Source organism: Carcharodon carcharias, chromosome 3 (genome assembly GCF_017639515.1).
Source record: "Carcharodon carcharias isolate sCarCar2 chromosome 3, sCarCar2.pri, whole genome shotgun sequence".
NCBI lineage: Eukaryota > Metazoa > Chordata > Chondrichthyes > Lamniformes > Lamnidae > Carcharodon > Carcharodon carcharias.
The window spans coordinates 15,824,780-15,839,930 of NC_054469.1; the positions used below are offsets into that span (position 1 = coordinate 15,824,780).

General features: G+C 48.4%; 1 protein-coding gene across 1 annotated transcript in view; it reads left to right on the forward strand.

The window, feature by feature from the left end:
* Window positions 1-15,151, forward strand: part of LOC121276126 (aquaporin-1-like) — a 51,555-nt gene that overhangs the window by 16,280 nt on the left and 20,124 nt on the right. Inside the window, exon 2 of the mRNA XM_041184136.1 lies at window positions 5,403-5,567. Within this exon, the coding sequence (XP_041040070.1) occupies window positions 5,403-5,567 (165 nt within the window). The remainder of the gene's footprint in view (window positions 1-5,402; window positions 5,568-15,151) is intronic.

Here is a 15,151-nt window from a genome sequence, read left to right on the forward strand (position 1 = left end):
TTTTCACCAGTACTGCAGTGTCAGCCTACATTGTGCGTTACCAGCTCCCAGCTGGTGTACTGACACAAGTTGTGCTATGTTATCCTATGAAGAGGCTTAGTAAACTTTTTGGAGTTTAGAAAATGGGAAGCAACCTCATTGAAACCTACAAAATTCTGAAGGGGCATTTTTTTGATTTATTCACGGGATGTGAGCGTCGCTGGCTGGGCCAGCATTTATTGCTCATCCCTAATTGCCCTTGAGAAGGTGGTGGTGAGCTGCCTTCTTAAACCGCTGCAGTCCATGTGGTGTAGGTACACCCACAGTGCTGTTAGGGAGGGAGTTCCAGGATTTTGACCCAGCGACAGTGAAGGAACGGCGATATATTTCCAAGTCAGGATGAGGAGTGACTTGAAGGGGAGCTTCCAGGTGGTGGTGTTCCCATGTGTCTGCTGCCCTTGTCCTTCTAGATGGTAGTGGTTATGGGTTTGGAAGGTGCTGTCTAAGGAGCCTTGGTGAGTTCCTGCTGTGCATCTTGTAGATGGTATACACTGCTGCTACTGTGTGTTGGTGGTGGAGGTAGTGAATGTTTGTGAATGTGGTGCCAATCAAGTGGGCTGCTTTGTCCTGGATGGTGTCGAGCTTCTTGAGTGTTGTGGGAGCTGCACTCATCCAGGCAAGTGGGGAGTATTCATCACATTCCTGACTTGTGCCTTGTAGATGGTGGACAGGCTTTGGGGAGTCAGGAGGTGAGTTAATCATCACATGATTCCTAGCCTCTGACCTGCTTTTGTAGCCACAGTACTTATATGGCTAGCACAGTTCAGTTTCTGACTTGATGGGGTAAATACTGAGATATTGTTTCTGCCGGTTGGGGGAATCTAAAACACGGGGGACACAGTCTCAGGATAAATGGCTGATCCCATTTAGCACTGGGATGAGGAGAAATTTCTTCACTCAAAGGATTGTGACTCTTTGGAATTCTCTACCCTAGAGAGTTGTGGCTGCTCCATTGTTGAATACATTTAAGGCCGGGACAGACAGATTTTTAGTCTCTCGGAGAATTAAGGGATATGGAGAGCGGGCAGGAAAGTGGAGTCGAAGCCCAAGGTCAGCCAGGATCATATTGAAGGGCAGAGCAGGCTCGATGGGCCGAATGGTCCACTCCTGCTCCTGTTCCTTGTGGTCTTATGCTTGTGTTCAATTTAACGTTTTTCCTGTGAAGGAAACCTGCTGTATTTTTCCCATTCGGGCTAACAGGTGACTCCAGCTCACGTCAATGTGGCTGACTCTTACACGCTGTCTGCAGTGGTTGAGCAAGCTCCTCAAGACCAATGAGGGGGTAAATGCTGGCCTTACCAATGACACCCATCAGCTATTAAAACAATTCTTTCTTCAACTTTACCACAGGTGCCCATGTTTGGGTATGGTGCCTGTCAGTGAGAAGGCAGAATAATGTCACTAACCCGATCATTGGATACTATGGAAGAAAAGGCTAAGTGAGCAATGGAAGAACGATAGAAGTTGCATTTGCGTAGCACCTTCTATGACATCAGCCTGCTCTGAAGCACTTTCCAGCCAATGAGATGCTTCTTGAAGTTGTGCTGAATGTTGTGAGTTAGGAAGCACAATTTACGCACAGCAAGATCCCACAAACAGCAATGGGGTCATGACCAGATAATCTACTTGTCGGTTGCTTGATAAACAATGGCCAGGGTGAACCTGTTCTTGGAAATAGGGCAGTGGGATCTCTTACACCTACCCGAAAGGGCTAATGCAGGCCTCGATTTAATGCTACAGATGAAAGATGGCACCTCCGACAGTGTAGCGTTCTCTCACTACTGCACTATAGTGTGGGTTCAGTTGGCAGTATTGATGGAATGCTTGGAGGATCAATACTGAGGTAGTGCTGCACTGTCAGAGGGTCAGTACTGAGGGAGTGCTGCACTGCCAGAGGGTCAGTACTGAAGGAGTGCTGCGTTGTGAAAGAGTCAGTACTGAGGGAGTGCTGCACTGTCAGAGGGTCAGTACTGAGGGAGTGCTGAATTGTCAGAGAATCAGTACTGAAGGAGTGTTGCACTGTCAGAGGGTCAGTACTGAGGGAGTGCTGCATTGTCAGAGAGGCAGTACTGAGGGAGTGCTGAATTGTCAGAGAGTCAGTACTGAGGGAGTGTTGCACTGTCAGAGAGTCAGTACTGAGGGAGTGCTGCACTGTCAGGGGTCATTACTGAAGGAGTGATGCACGGTCAGAGAGTCAGTACTGAGAAGGCTTTGCACTGTCAGTCAGTACAGAGGGAGCTCTGCAGCATTGGTGGGTCAGTTCTGAGAGAGCGCTGCCCTGTCAGAGAATCAGTACCGAGACAGTGCTGCACTGTCACAGAGTCAGTACTGAAGGAGCTCTGCACCATCAGAGAGTCAGTGCCGAGGGAGTGTTGCATTATCAGAGGGTCAACAATGAGGGAGTGCTGCACTGTCGGAGGATCAGTACTGAGGAAGCACTGTACTGTCAGAAGGTCAGTACTGTGGGAGTGCTGCACTTTCACAGGATCAATACTGACAGAGAGCTGTACTGTCACAGGGTCAGTATTGAGGGAGCGCTGCACTGTCAGAGGGTCAATACAGAGTGAGTGCTGCACTGTCGGACGGTCAGTACTGATTGAGTATCCTACCCTCAGAGAGTCAGTACTGACCGAGTGCTGTCCTGTCAGGTGGTCAGTACTGAGGGTGTGCTGTGCTGTCAGAGGGTCAGTACTGAGGGAGTGCTGCACTGTCAGGGGTCAGTACTGAAGGAGCTCTGCACCATCAGAGAGCCAGTACCGAGGGACTGTTGCATTATCAGAGGGTCAACAATGAGGGAGTGCTGCACTGTCGGAGGATCAGTACTGAGGAAGCACTGCCCTGTCAGAAGGTCAGTACTGTGGGAGTGCTGCACTGTCACAGGATCAATACTGACAGAGAGCTGTACTGTCACAGGGTCAGTATTGAGGGAGCGCTGCACTGTCAGAGGGTCAATACAGAGTGAGTGCTGCACTGTCGGACGGTCAGTACTGATTGAGTATCCTACCCTCAGAGAGTCAGTACTGACCGAGTGCTGTACTGTCAGGTGGTCAGTACTGAGGGTGTGCTGTGCTGTCAGAGGGTCAGTACTGAGGGAGTGCTGCACTGTCGGATGGTCAGTAGTGAGGGAGTGCTGCACTGTCAGAGGGTCAGTACTGAGGAAGTGCTGCACTGTCGGAGGGTCAGTACTGAGGGAGTGCTGCACTGTCAGGGGGTCAGTACTGAGGGAGTGCTGCACTGTTGGAGGGTCAGTACTGAGGGAGTGCTGCACTGTCGGAGGGTCAGTACTGAGGGAGTGCTGCACTGTCGAAGGGTCAGTACTGAGGGAGTGCTTCACTGTCAGAGGGTCAGTACTGAGGGAGGCTGCACTGTCAAAAGGTCAGTCCTGAGGAAGTGCTGCACTGTCAGAGGGTCAGTACTGAGGGAATGCTGCACTGTCAGGGGGTCAGTACTGAGGGAGTGCTGCACTGTCGGAGGGTCAGTACTGAGGGAGTGTTGCACTGTCAGAGGGTCAGTACTGAGGGACTGCTACACTGTCGGAGGGTCAGTACTGAGGGAGTGCTGCATTGTCAGAGGGTCAGTACTGAGGGAGTGCTGCATTGTCAGAGGTTCAGTACTGAGGGAGTGCTGCATTGTCAGAGGGTCAGTACTGAGGGAGTGCTGCACTGTCGGAGGGTCAGTACTGAGGGAGTGCTGCACTGTCAGAGGGTCAGTACTGAGGGAGTGCTGCATTGTCAGAGGGTCAGTACTGAGGGAGTGCTGCATTGTCAGAGGGTCAGTACTGAGGGAGTGCTGCACTGTCAGAGGGTCAGTACTGAGGGAGTGCTGCACTGTTGGAGGGTCAGTACTGAGGGAGTGCTGCACTGTCAGAGGGTCAGTACTGAGGGAGTGCTGCACTGTCAGAGGGTCAGTGCTGAGAGAGGCTGCACTGTTGGAGGGTCAGTACTGAGGGAGTGCTGCATTGTTGGAGGGTCAGTACTGAGGGAGTGCTGCACTGTTGGAGGGTCAGTACTGAGGGAGTGCTGCACTGTCAGAGGGTCAGTACTGAGGGAGTGCTGCACTGTCAGAGGGTCAGTACTGAGGGAGGCTGCACTGTTGGAGGGTCAGTACTGAGGGAGTGCTGCACTGGGAGGGTCAGTACTGAGGGAGTGCTGCACTGTCAGAGGGTCAGTACTGAGGGAGTGCTGCACTGTCGAAGGGTCAGTACTGAGAGAGTGCTGTACTGTCAGAGTGTCAGTACTGAGCGAGTGCTGCAATGTCGAAGGGTCAGTACTGAGGGAGTGCTGCACTGGGAGGGTCAGTACTGAGGGAGTGCTGCACTGTCAGAGGGTCAGTACTGAGGGAGTGCTGCACTGTCGGAGGGTCAGTACTGAGGGAGTGCTGCACTGTTGAGGGTCAGTAGTGAGCGAGTGCTGCACTGTCAGATGGTCAGTACTGAGAGAGGCTGCACTGTTGGAGGGTCAGTACTGAGGGAGTGCTGCACTGTTGGAGGGTCAGTACTGAGGGAGTGCTGCACTGTTGGAGGGTCAGTACTGAGGGAGTGCTGCACTGGGAGGGTCAGTACTGAGGGAATGCTGCACTGTCAGAGGGTCAGTACTGAGGGAGTGCTGCACTGTCGAAGGGTCAGTACTGAGAGAGTGCTGTACTGTCAGAGTGTCAGTACTGAGCGAGTGCTGCAATGTCGAAGGGTCAGTACTGAGGGAGTGCTGCACTGGGAGGGTCAGTACTGAGGGAGTGCTGCACTGTCAGAGGGTCAGTACTGAGGGAGTGCTGCACTGTCGGAGGGTCAGTACTGAGGGAGTGCTGCACTGTTGAGGGTCAGTAGTGAGCGAGTGCTGCACTGTCAGATGGTCAGTACTGAGAGAGGCTGCACTGTTGGAGGGTCAGTACTGAGGGAGTGCTGCACTGTTGGAGGGTCAGTACTGAGGGAGTGCTGCACTGTTGGAGGGTCAGTACTGAGGGAGTGCTGCACTGTCAGAGGGTCAGTACTGAGGGAGTGCTGCACTGTCAGAGGGTCAGTACTGAGGGAGTGCTGCACTGTTGGAGGGTCAGTAGTGAGGGAGTGCTGCACTGTCAGAGGGTCAGTACTGAGGGAGTGCTGCACTGTCGGAGGGTCAGTACTGAGGGAGTGCTGCAATGTTGGAGGGTCAGTACTGAGGGAATGCTGCACTGTCAGAGGGTTAGTACTGAGGGACTGCTGCACTGTCGGGAATACTGCAGGGTCAGTGTTGAGCGTTCAATGTGAGAGAGAGCAGATTGAGAAGGACAGTATTGATTCCTGACAGACACCCTAGTTGCGTCCGTTTCCTTCTGTAAGATAGTTTTTTTATGATTACTCTTCATGTTTTCCCTCTTTTTTTTCCCAGCTAGGCGATGGTGTTACTCCAGTGCAGGGTCTGGGCGTTGAAATTATCATCACTTTCCAGCTCGTTCTCTGCGTCTTTGCGACCACCGATAAACGAAGGACTGATCTCTCAGGCTCTGGACCTCTTGCCATTGGACTGTCGGTTGCTATTGGTCACCTAATGGCGGTGAGTGACATCAGTGGAAAAATCTGGCTGGCATTCGCCAAGCATTCAAGGCTGTGTTTCACTGGTCACCAACTTTCCAGCCAATAACATCACCCGAATTGTAACGTTAAGTTGACCGGCTGCACAGTGGAAGATTCCAGAAGGTTCCAGACTTAAGCAGCACAGAAGGCCATTCAGGCCATCAATGCCTCTGCCGACACATTGAAGGAGTTGCCCAATTAATCTAACCCTGTTGCTTGTTCTACGTATCTTATAAATCTACCCCTGGATGTATCTATCCAATTTCCTTTGGAAGTTACTAGGACAGAGGACTAGGAACATAGGAACACCTGGAAATTAGGAGCAGGAGTAGGCCATTCGGTCCTTCGAGCCTGCGCCACCATTCAATAAGATCGTGGCTGATCTGGTTGTGGCCTCAACTCCACTTTCCTGTCTGCCCCCCATAACCCTTGACCCCCTTATCTATCAAAAATCTAGCTCGGCCTTGAATAAATTTAAAGACTCAGCCTCTACTATTAAATCTGCTTCCGCCACCTTTTCAGGCAGCGCACTCCAGGTCTCGCTGTGTCAGAAGCCTCCCTTTTTAATTTATTCTCGGGGAATGGGTGTCCCTGGCAAGTCAAATATTTATTGTCCATCTCCGGTTGGCCTGCCAAGGCCATGTTGGACCTTCTCCTGCAGTCCGTTGCACTACCCACAACGCTGTTATTTCAGGAATTCTGGGATTTTGACCCAGTGCCGATGATGGAATGGTGTCAGGGGTGGGGGAGCTGTGGTATTCCTCACAGGACTGCTGGTCCCACAGGTCATGGGGTGGGGGAGTTGCTGTTAAAATGACTCTGGTAGATGACACACAGAGGAGGTGGTGGCATTGTGGTATTGTATACTATAAGACCATAAGACCATAAGACATAGGTGCAGGAATTAGGCCATTCAGCCCATCAAGTCTGCTCCACCATTCAATCATGGCTGATAAGTTTCTCAACCCCATTCTCCCGCCTTCTCCCCGTAACCTTTGATCCCCTTACCAATCAAGAACCCATCTATCTCCGTCTTAAATATACTCAATGACCTGGCCGGGGCTAGTATTCCAGAAGACCTAGGGTAATCCTCTGGAAACCTGGGTTCAAAATCCCTCCTTGGCAGATGGTGAAATTTAAATTCAATAAAAAAAAAAGTCTGATGATGACCATCTGGTTCACTAATGCCCTTTAGGGAAGGAAATCTGACATCCTTACCTGGTCTGGCCTACACGTGACTCCAGACCCACATCAAGGCGGTTGGCTCTTAAGTGCCCCCTCAATAAGGGCTGAGCAATATGTTTTGGCCTAGCCAGCGATGCCCACATCCAATGAACGAATAATTTAAAAAAAAACACTGCAGTCACTGCACACTGGCGATGGTGGTGGTGACTGGGTAATGGGTCATGACCTGCTCTGTCGTGACCAGAAACGATGTCTGTGAGAGCATCTAAATCCAGACTGGTGAGTCAGCGGACCAGGCTGAAATAGGAGGCACGATAAAGTTTTCATCCAGAGTGTGGTTTAGAAACTTGAATGGGTCAAGGCGGCCACCATCGATGTCTTTAAGGGGAAGCTCGATGAAGGCTGTGTTTATTTCTGCTGTAAGACCAGGGGGCGCACTTCCTGCACATGCCCAGACGGAATGTCAGAGTCAGTGATGTCATGGCCTGCTTCCAGAATGTGGCAGCACCAGGTTAACTTGAATAATCCTTGGGAGTTCCCCAGTGCACGCAGCGCCCCAACTCAATACTGCCTTAAGACCTGGTAACTGGCATAACATGGGAAACACTTCTCTCTCTCTCTCTCTCTTTCTGCACCCCCCCCCAAACACACCTTAAACCAACTTATATTTCGACTCTTTCTTGGACTCGAACTCAAGTTCTGTCGAAGGGTCATGAGGACTCGAAACGTCAACTCTTTTCTTCTCCGCCGATGCTGCCAGACCTGCTGAGTTTTTCCAGGTAATTCTGTTTTTGTTATGGGAAACAAAATAATTAGCTTTTGAAAGTGGTATACAGAGAGCCCCCACACCGCTCCCCCCACACCACCCCCCCCCCAAACCCTCCCCCACTGCCGCTGTCCTCATTTCAACCGCACCCCCCCTCCTCCCCCCTCGCCGTTTTCCTCATTTCCCCCGTCCGGAAGTGAGGAGAATAGTGACGCGAGCGGGCGGGGGAGGGGATGGGGCCACTGAGGCTTTGGGATGCGCAACGATGATGTAAGCGGCCGGAGAAACCGGGCCTGCGCCAGCGGCTGGAGTCCAGAGCTGACTTCCTTCCCCCATTCGTTTCCAGGAGTTACGGTGCTAGATAAACAGGTGAGGGAGGGAGGATTCGAAAAGGATACGCTGACGGGGTTAGATGACGGAGGGTGAGAGCAGGGCCCTTTGTGAACCGTGAACCTGACATGGAGCAGTTGGGCTGAATGGCCTGTTTCTGCTCTGTAACTTGTGCGTGGATCCTAAAGGTTCAGGTGGATTTGATTTTTTTTTAAAATGGCTGGGCTAGCATGAGGCAGATACAGTTAAATAAAGATGAACCATGAAATAACTCGTCTGGAACTAAAACCAGTGGCACAGAGAAGGTGGTGTGGTGGGGAAACTGGTTAAGTAACTTAAGAAATCTGCCAGCCTTACCTGGTCTGGACGTGACTCTTAACTGCCCTCTGAAATGGCCTAGCAAGTTCAAGGGCCAGTTAGGGTTGGGGAGGCAGTGGTGTAGCGATGTTGTTACTCAGATTCCCACCACGGCAGAACCAAGAAGCCCAATGATGACCATAAAAAGTTGATCGTGGGAAAAGCCCAAACCCACCTGGTTCACCAATGCCCCTTTAGGGAAAGAAATCTGCTCTCCCTCACCTGGTCTGGCCCACACGTGACTCCAGACCCACAGTGTCACTTCTTCCAGGTCAAATGGCCGAGCAAGCTACTCAATCCGAGGGTAGTTAGGGATGGGCAATGAACGCTGGCCTAGCCAGCGATGCCCTACATCCCATGAAAGGAAAGTAACCTCTGGTTATGATGGAACACCATTGAAACCATCAGCGATGAAGGGAAAATAAGATTCTGTTTTGCATCAAGAGAATTAGCATTGCTGCTGTGATGACCAATTTACTGGTGCCCCTCACCCACCCCCCCAACCCCACCAAATTTCAGGTAATTCGTACAGCATTGGTCAGCATATAGATTGGATGAAAATATCAAAGAAAATTGCTGCAGATCGGGCAATATCAAGTCAATGACTTTTCACCTCCACAGTTTTCATTGAGTCACAGCATGTTACAGCACCCAAGGAGGCCATTCAGCCCATCGTGCCGGTGCTGAGCTACCCAATTAGCCCTGCTCCCCCGTTGGTTGCACCACAGCCCTGCAAACCTTTCCCTTTTTGGAATGTATATCCAATTCCCTTTCTGAGAGAGCTGTGGTTAGCACTGTCACAGCGGGAGGCTTGCCTGCCACTTGCGGAGAAACCATCGACCAGCACCTCGGCAGTCGAACGTTAGGGTCACATCACCATGTGCAGCTGGCTCTGCCCTTGCATTGATGTTTATGCCCGTAGGCTAAAAGTCCAGGCAGCGAGCTTACTGTTGGGAGAACTGTGACCAATTCTGACTCATTGCCCCAGGGTCAGTTTTGCCCCAGTAAACACATATTCCACAATTCCCCAGGGTTTGTCTGCAAACCAAGGGAGGGCCTGATTGGCTGGGAGGTATTAGGGGAGGGGAGCTGTAAGCAGAGGCAAGAGACGCTTGGAAAGAAAGGGTTCTGATCCAGTAATTAGGGGAAATGGGGGAAGAGGACCGCTAACATGGGGGATTGGGGGAGGGGCATCAGTAAGTGGGGGGATTGGGGGAGGGGCATCAGTAAGTGGGGGGATTGGGGGAGAGGCATCAGTAAATGGGGGGATTGGGGGAGAGGCATCAGTAAGTGGGGGGATTGGGGGAGAGGCATCAGTATGTGGGGGGATTGGGAGAGAGGCATCAGTAAGTGGGAGGATTGGCAGAGGGGCATCTGTAAGTGGGGTGATTGGGGGAGAAGCATCAGTAAGTGGGGGGATTGGCAGAGGGGCATCAGTAAATGGGGTGATTGGGGGAGAAGCATCAGTAAGTGGGGGGATTGGCAGAGGGGCATCTGTAAGTGGGGGGATTGGGAGAGAGGCATCAGTAAGTGGGGGGATTGGGGGAGGGGCATCTGTAAGTGGGGGGATTGGGGGAGGGGCATCAGTAAGTGGGGCGATTGGGAGAGAGGCATCAATAAATGGGGATTGGGGGAGAGGCATCAATAAGTGGGGGGATTGGGAGATGGGCATCAGTAAGTGGGGGGATTGAAGGAGGGGTACCAGTAAATGGCGATTGGGGAGGAGCATCAGCAAATGTGGGAATGAAAAGAATGCACACCAATGTGTGTTTTATTCTGTAGAAAAGGGAAGGGTGCTGACCTGACACAGGTCTTTATATTTACAAAGGGTTTTGGTAGGGTAGACTTGGAGAAGATTATTTTATTTATAGGGTGGCGGGGTCTATTCATTATATACACAACAAAAACAGAATTACCTGGAAAAACTCAGCAGGTCTGGCAGCATCGACGGAGAAGAAAAGAGTTGACGTTTCGAGTCCTCATGACCCTTCAACAGAACTCATTATATACCCAACAGGGAATTCAGGCAAAACTCCTTTATCCAGAGAGTAATTAGAATGTGGAACTCTACCTCAAGGAATAGTTGAGACAAATGGGATAAGACCATAAGACCATAAGACATAGGAGCAGAAATTAGGCCATTCGGCCCATCAAGTCTGCTCTGCCATTCAATCATGGCTGATAAGTTTCTCAACCCCATTCTCCCGCCTTCTCCCCGTAACCTTTGATCCCCTTACCAATCAAGAACCTATCTATCTCAGTCTTAAATACACTCAATGACCTGGCCTCCACAGCCTTCTGTGGCAATGAATTCCATAGATTCACCACTCTCTGGCTAAAGAAGTTTCTCCTCATCTCTGTTCTAAAAGGTCTTCCCTTTACTCTGAGGCTGTGCCCTCAGGTCCTAGTCTCTCCTACTAATGGAAACATCTTCCCCACGTCCACTCTATCCAGGCCTTTCAGTATTCTGTAAGTTTCAATCAGATCCCCCCTCATCCTTCTAAACTCCATCGAGTATAGACCCAGAGTCCTCAAACGTTCCTCATATGTTAAGCCTTTCATTCCTGGGATCATTCTTGTGAACCTCCTCTGGACCCTCTCCAGGGCCAGCACATCCTTCCTGAGATACGGGGCCCAAAATTGCTCACAATATTCTAAAGGTGGTCTGACCAGAGCCTTATAAAGCCTCAGCAGCACATCCCTGCTTTTATATTCTAGTCCTCTCGAAATAAATGCCAACATTGCATTTGCCTTCCTAACTACCGACTCAACCTGCAAGTTAACCTTAAGAGAATCCTGGACTAGGATTCCCAAGTCCCTTTGCATTCCAGATTTCTGAATTCTCTCCCCATTTAGAAAATAGTCTATGCCTCTATTCTTCCTACCAAAGTGCATGACATCACACTTCCCCACGTTGTATTCCATCTGCCACTTCTTTGCCCATTCTCCTAACCTGTCCAAATCCTTCTGCAGCCTCCCCGCCTCCTCAATACTACCAGTCCTCCACCTATCTTTGTATCATCTGCAAACTTAGCCAGGATGCCCTCAGTTCCTTCATCTAAATCATTAATGTATAAAGTGAAAAGTTGTGGTCCCAACACTGACCCCTGCGAAACTCCACTAGTCACCAGCCGCCATCCTGAGAAGGACCCCCTTACCCCCTTATCCCCACTTTCTGCCTCCTGCCAGATAGCCAATCTTCTATCCATGCTAGTACCTTGCCTCTAACACCATGGGCTCTTATCTTACTGAGCAGCCTCCTGTGCGGCACCTTGTCAAAGGCCTTCTGGAAGTCCAAGTAGATAACATCCATTGGCTCTCCTTTGTCCAACCTACTCATTACCTCCTCAAAGAATTCTAACAGATTTGTCAGGCATGACCTCCCCTTGATGAAACCATGCTGTTCCATCCCTATTTTACCATGCACTTCCAAGTATTCTGAAATCTCATCCTTAATAATGGACTCTAAAATCTTACCAACGACCGAGGTCAGGCTAATCAGCCTGTAATTTCCTGTCTTTTGCCTCACTCCCTTCTTAAACAGGGGGGTTACATTAGTGATTTTCCAATCCTCTGGGACCCTCTCTGACTCCAGTGATTCTAACGCTTCCACTATCTCTTCAGCTATCTCCTTCAGAACTCTGGGGTGTAATCCATCTGGTCCAGGTGATTTATCCAACTTCAGACCTTTCAGTTTTCCTAGCACCTTCTCCTTGGTAATGGCCACCATACTCACCTCTGCCCCCTGACTCTCTTGAACTTTGGGGATGTTACTCATGTCTTCCACTGTGAAGACTGATGCAAAGTACCTATTCGTTCCTCTGCTATTTCTTTGTTCCCCACTACTACTTCTCCAGCGTCATTTTCCAGCGGCCCAATGTCCACTTTTGCCTCTCTTACCCTTTATATATCTAAAGAAACTCTTGCAATCTTCTTTTATATTACTGGCTATTTTACCCTCATATTTAATCTTCTCCCTCCTTATTTCTTTCTTAGTTGTCCCCTGTTGGTCTTTGTAGGCTTCCCAATCCCCTGGTTTCCCACTGCTCTTCGCCGCATTATATGCTTTCTCTTTAGCTTTTATGCTGTCACTGACTTCCCTTGTCAGCCATGGATGCCTCGTCCTCCCTGTAGTATGCTTCTTCTTGCTAGGGATGAATTTTTGCTGTGTCTCCCAAATTACTCCCAGAAACTCCTGCCATTGCTGTTCCACTGTCTTTCCTGCTAGGCTCATCTCCCAGTCAATTCTAGATGCACAAAAAGGAAAATGGTTATGTACATGAGAGAGAGAGAGAAAGGAATAGCAGGATATGGTGATTTAGTGAGGTGAAGTAGTGTTGAAGGAGACATGTGTGGATCATAAACTCCCATGTTTGTAAATGGTGAAAGGCTGTTTTCTCTGTTGTAAAATTCTATCTAACCTGTTTCCTCCATCCATTATGAGCTGTAAGAGTTTTAATAAGGCTCCTCATAATCCTAGATCTATTATCTGATCGTGATTTTATTGCATTCAGGGTACACACTCCTTTCAGTTCCTGCTTGTTCCAGAAAATAAAGCTAATAGCTTTATATTTGAATTCATTTAACTGCATCTGCCACTTATTGGCCCAGTTTGATTTTTTTCCAATGGAATATAGAAACAGGGGAAGGTCACTCAGCCTCATGAGCCAGATATCTGTGACTGGGCAGTGTCATAGATATGGGTTTTAAACTAATTAGTAGGGAGAAGGGATCAAAGGTGGGCAGATGTGGTTTATCAATGAGTAGAGACAAGTTAAGAGAGGAAGACATTAATATGGGGAATTATAAACAGACCATGACAGGAAGGAACAGGGAGTACAAGTCTAAGAGTACATCAACAGATAAGGCCAGAGGTTGAAAAAATAATAAAAGGACAAAACTTAAAGTTCTGTATTTGAATGCATGTAGCATTTGGAACAAAACACGAGCTGATAGTGCAAATAGAGATAATAAGTATGATGTACTGGCCATTATGGAGACATTGCTGCAGTATGGCATAAATTGGAACCTTAATATTGAAGGCTATGTGACTTTTAGGAAAGATAAGAAGTTAGGAAAAGGTGGAGTGATGGCTCTGTTAACTAAAGATGACATTAGCACCACAGAGGAGGGTGATCTAAGTTCAGAAAATGAGGATGTAGCAGTGGTTTGTGTAGAGATGAGGAATGATAAAGGCAAGAAGTCACTTGTGGGTGTGGCATACAGGACCCCTAACAGTAATCACATGGTAGGACAGGGCATCCAAGAGCTTTTCATAAAGGTACACAATTATCGCGGAGGATTTTAATCTACATATAGACTGGAACAACCAGTTGAGCAAAGTTGGCCTAGATAATGACCTCAATGAACGTTTTTGAGATAATTTGTTAGATCAGCATGTTCTGGAGCCAACCAAGGAGCAGGCTATATTAGACCTGCTAATGTGCAACGAGATGGAATTAATTAATAACCTCATATTGAAGGTGCCCCTAGGTAGCAGTGATCATAATATGATAGAATTTTATGTTGTTTGAGGGAGAGAAGAGTGGGTCTAAGACTAGTATTTTAAACTTAAATAAAGACAATTATGAGGGTGTGAAAGTAGAATTAGTGAAAGTGGACTGGTAATTTATGTTAGGGGATAGGTCAATGATAGATCATTGTAGAGTTACAATGGCAGACCTTTAAGGGGATATTTCAGAATACACCGAATAGATACATTCCAATGAGAAAGTGAAATTCCAAGGGGAGGACCCACCATCTGTGGTTAAATAAAAAAGTTAAAGATAGTATCAAGCTTCAAGAAAAAACATATAATTTCGCAAAGATGAGTGGCAAGACAGAATATAAAAAACAGCAAAGAATGACTAAAATATTCATAAGGAGGGAAAAATTATACTATGGGAGAAAGATAGAAATATAAAGATAGATAGCAAGACTTTCTGGAGATATTTTAAAAAAGAGTTAATAAAGTGAGTATTGGTCCTATAGAAAATGTGTCTGGGGAATTAATAATGGAAGATATGGAGATGGAAGATGAATTAAACAAGTATTTTGCATTACAAAAACAAAAACAGAATTACCTGGAAAAACTCAGCAGGTCTGGCAGCATCGGCGGAGAAGAAAAGAGTTGACGTTTCGAGTCCTCATGACCCTTCGACAGAACTTGAGTTCGAGTCCAAGAAAGAGTTGAAATATAAGCTGGTTTAAGGTGTGTGTGTGGGGGCCGGAGAGAGAGAGAGAGAGAGAGAGGTGGAGGGGGGTGGTGTGGTTGTAGGGACAAACAAGCAGTGATAGAAGCAGATCATCAAAAGATGTCAACAACAATGGCACAGAAGAACACATAGGTGTTAAAGTTAAAGTTGGTGATATTATCTAAACGAATGTGCTAATTAAGAATGGATGGTAAGGCACTCAAGGTATAGCTCTAGTGGGGGTGTTTTTTGTTTTTTTTTAAAAAATAATGGAAATAGGTGGGAAAAGGAAAATCTTTATAATTTATTGGGAAAAAAAGGAAGGGGGAAACAGAAAGGGGGTGGGGATGGGGGAGGGAGCTCACGACCTAAAGTTGTTGAATTCAATATTCAGTCTGGAAGGCTGTAAAGTGCCTAGTCGGAAGATGAGGTGTTGTTCCTCCAGTTTGCGTTGGGCTTCACTGGAACAATGCAGCACGCCAAGGACAGACATGTGGGCAAGAGAGCAGGATGGAATGTTAAAATGGCAAGCGACAGGGAGGTTTGGGTCATTCTTGCGGACAGACCGCAGGTGTTCTGCAAAGCGGTTGCCCAGTTTATGTTTGGTCTCTCCAATGTAGAGTATTTTGCATTGCTCTTCACTATAGGGGACACAAGTAACATCCCAGAAATAGCTATAAATCAGGAATTGGAATGGAGGGAGGAACTCAAGAAAATTACAATCACCAGGGA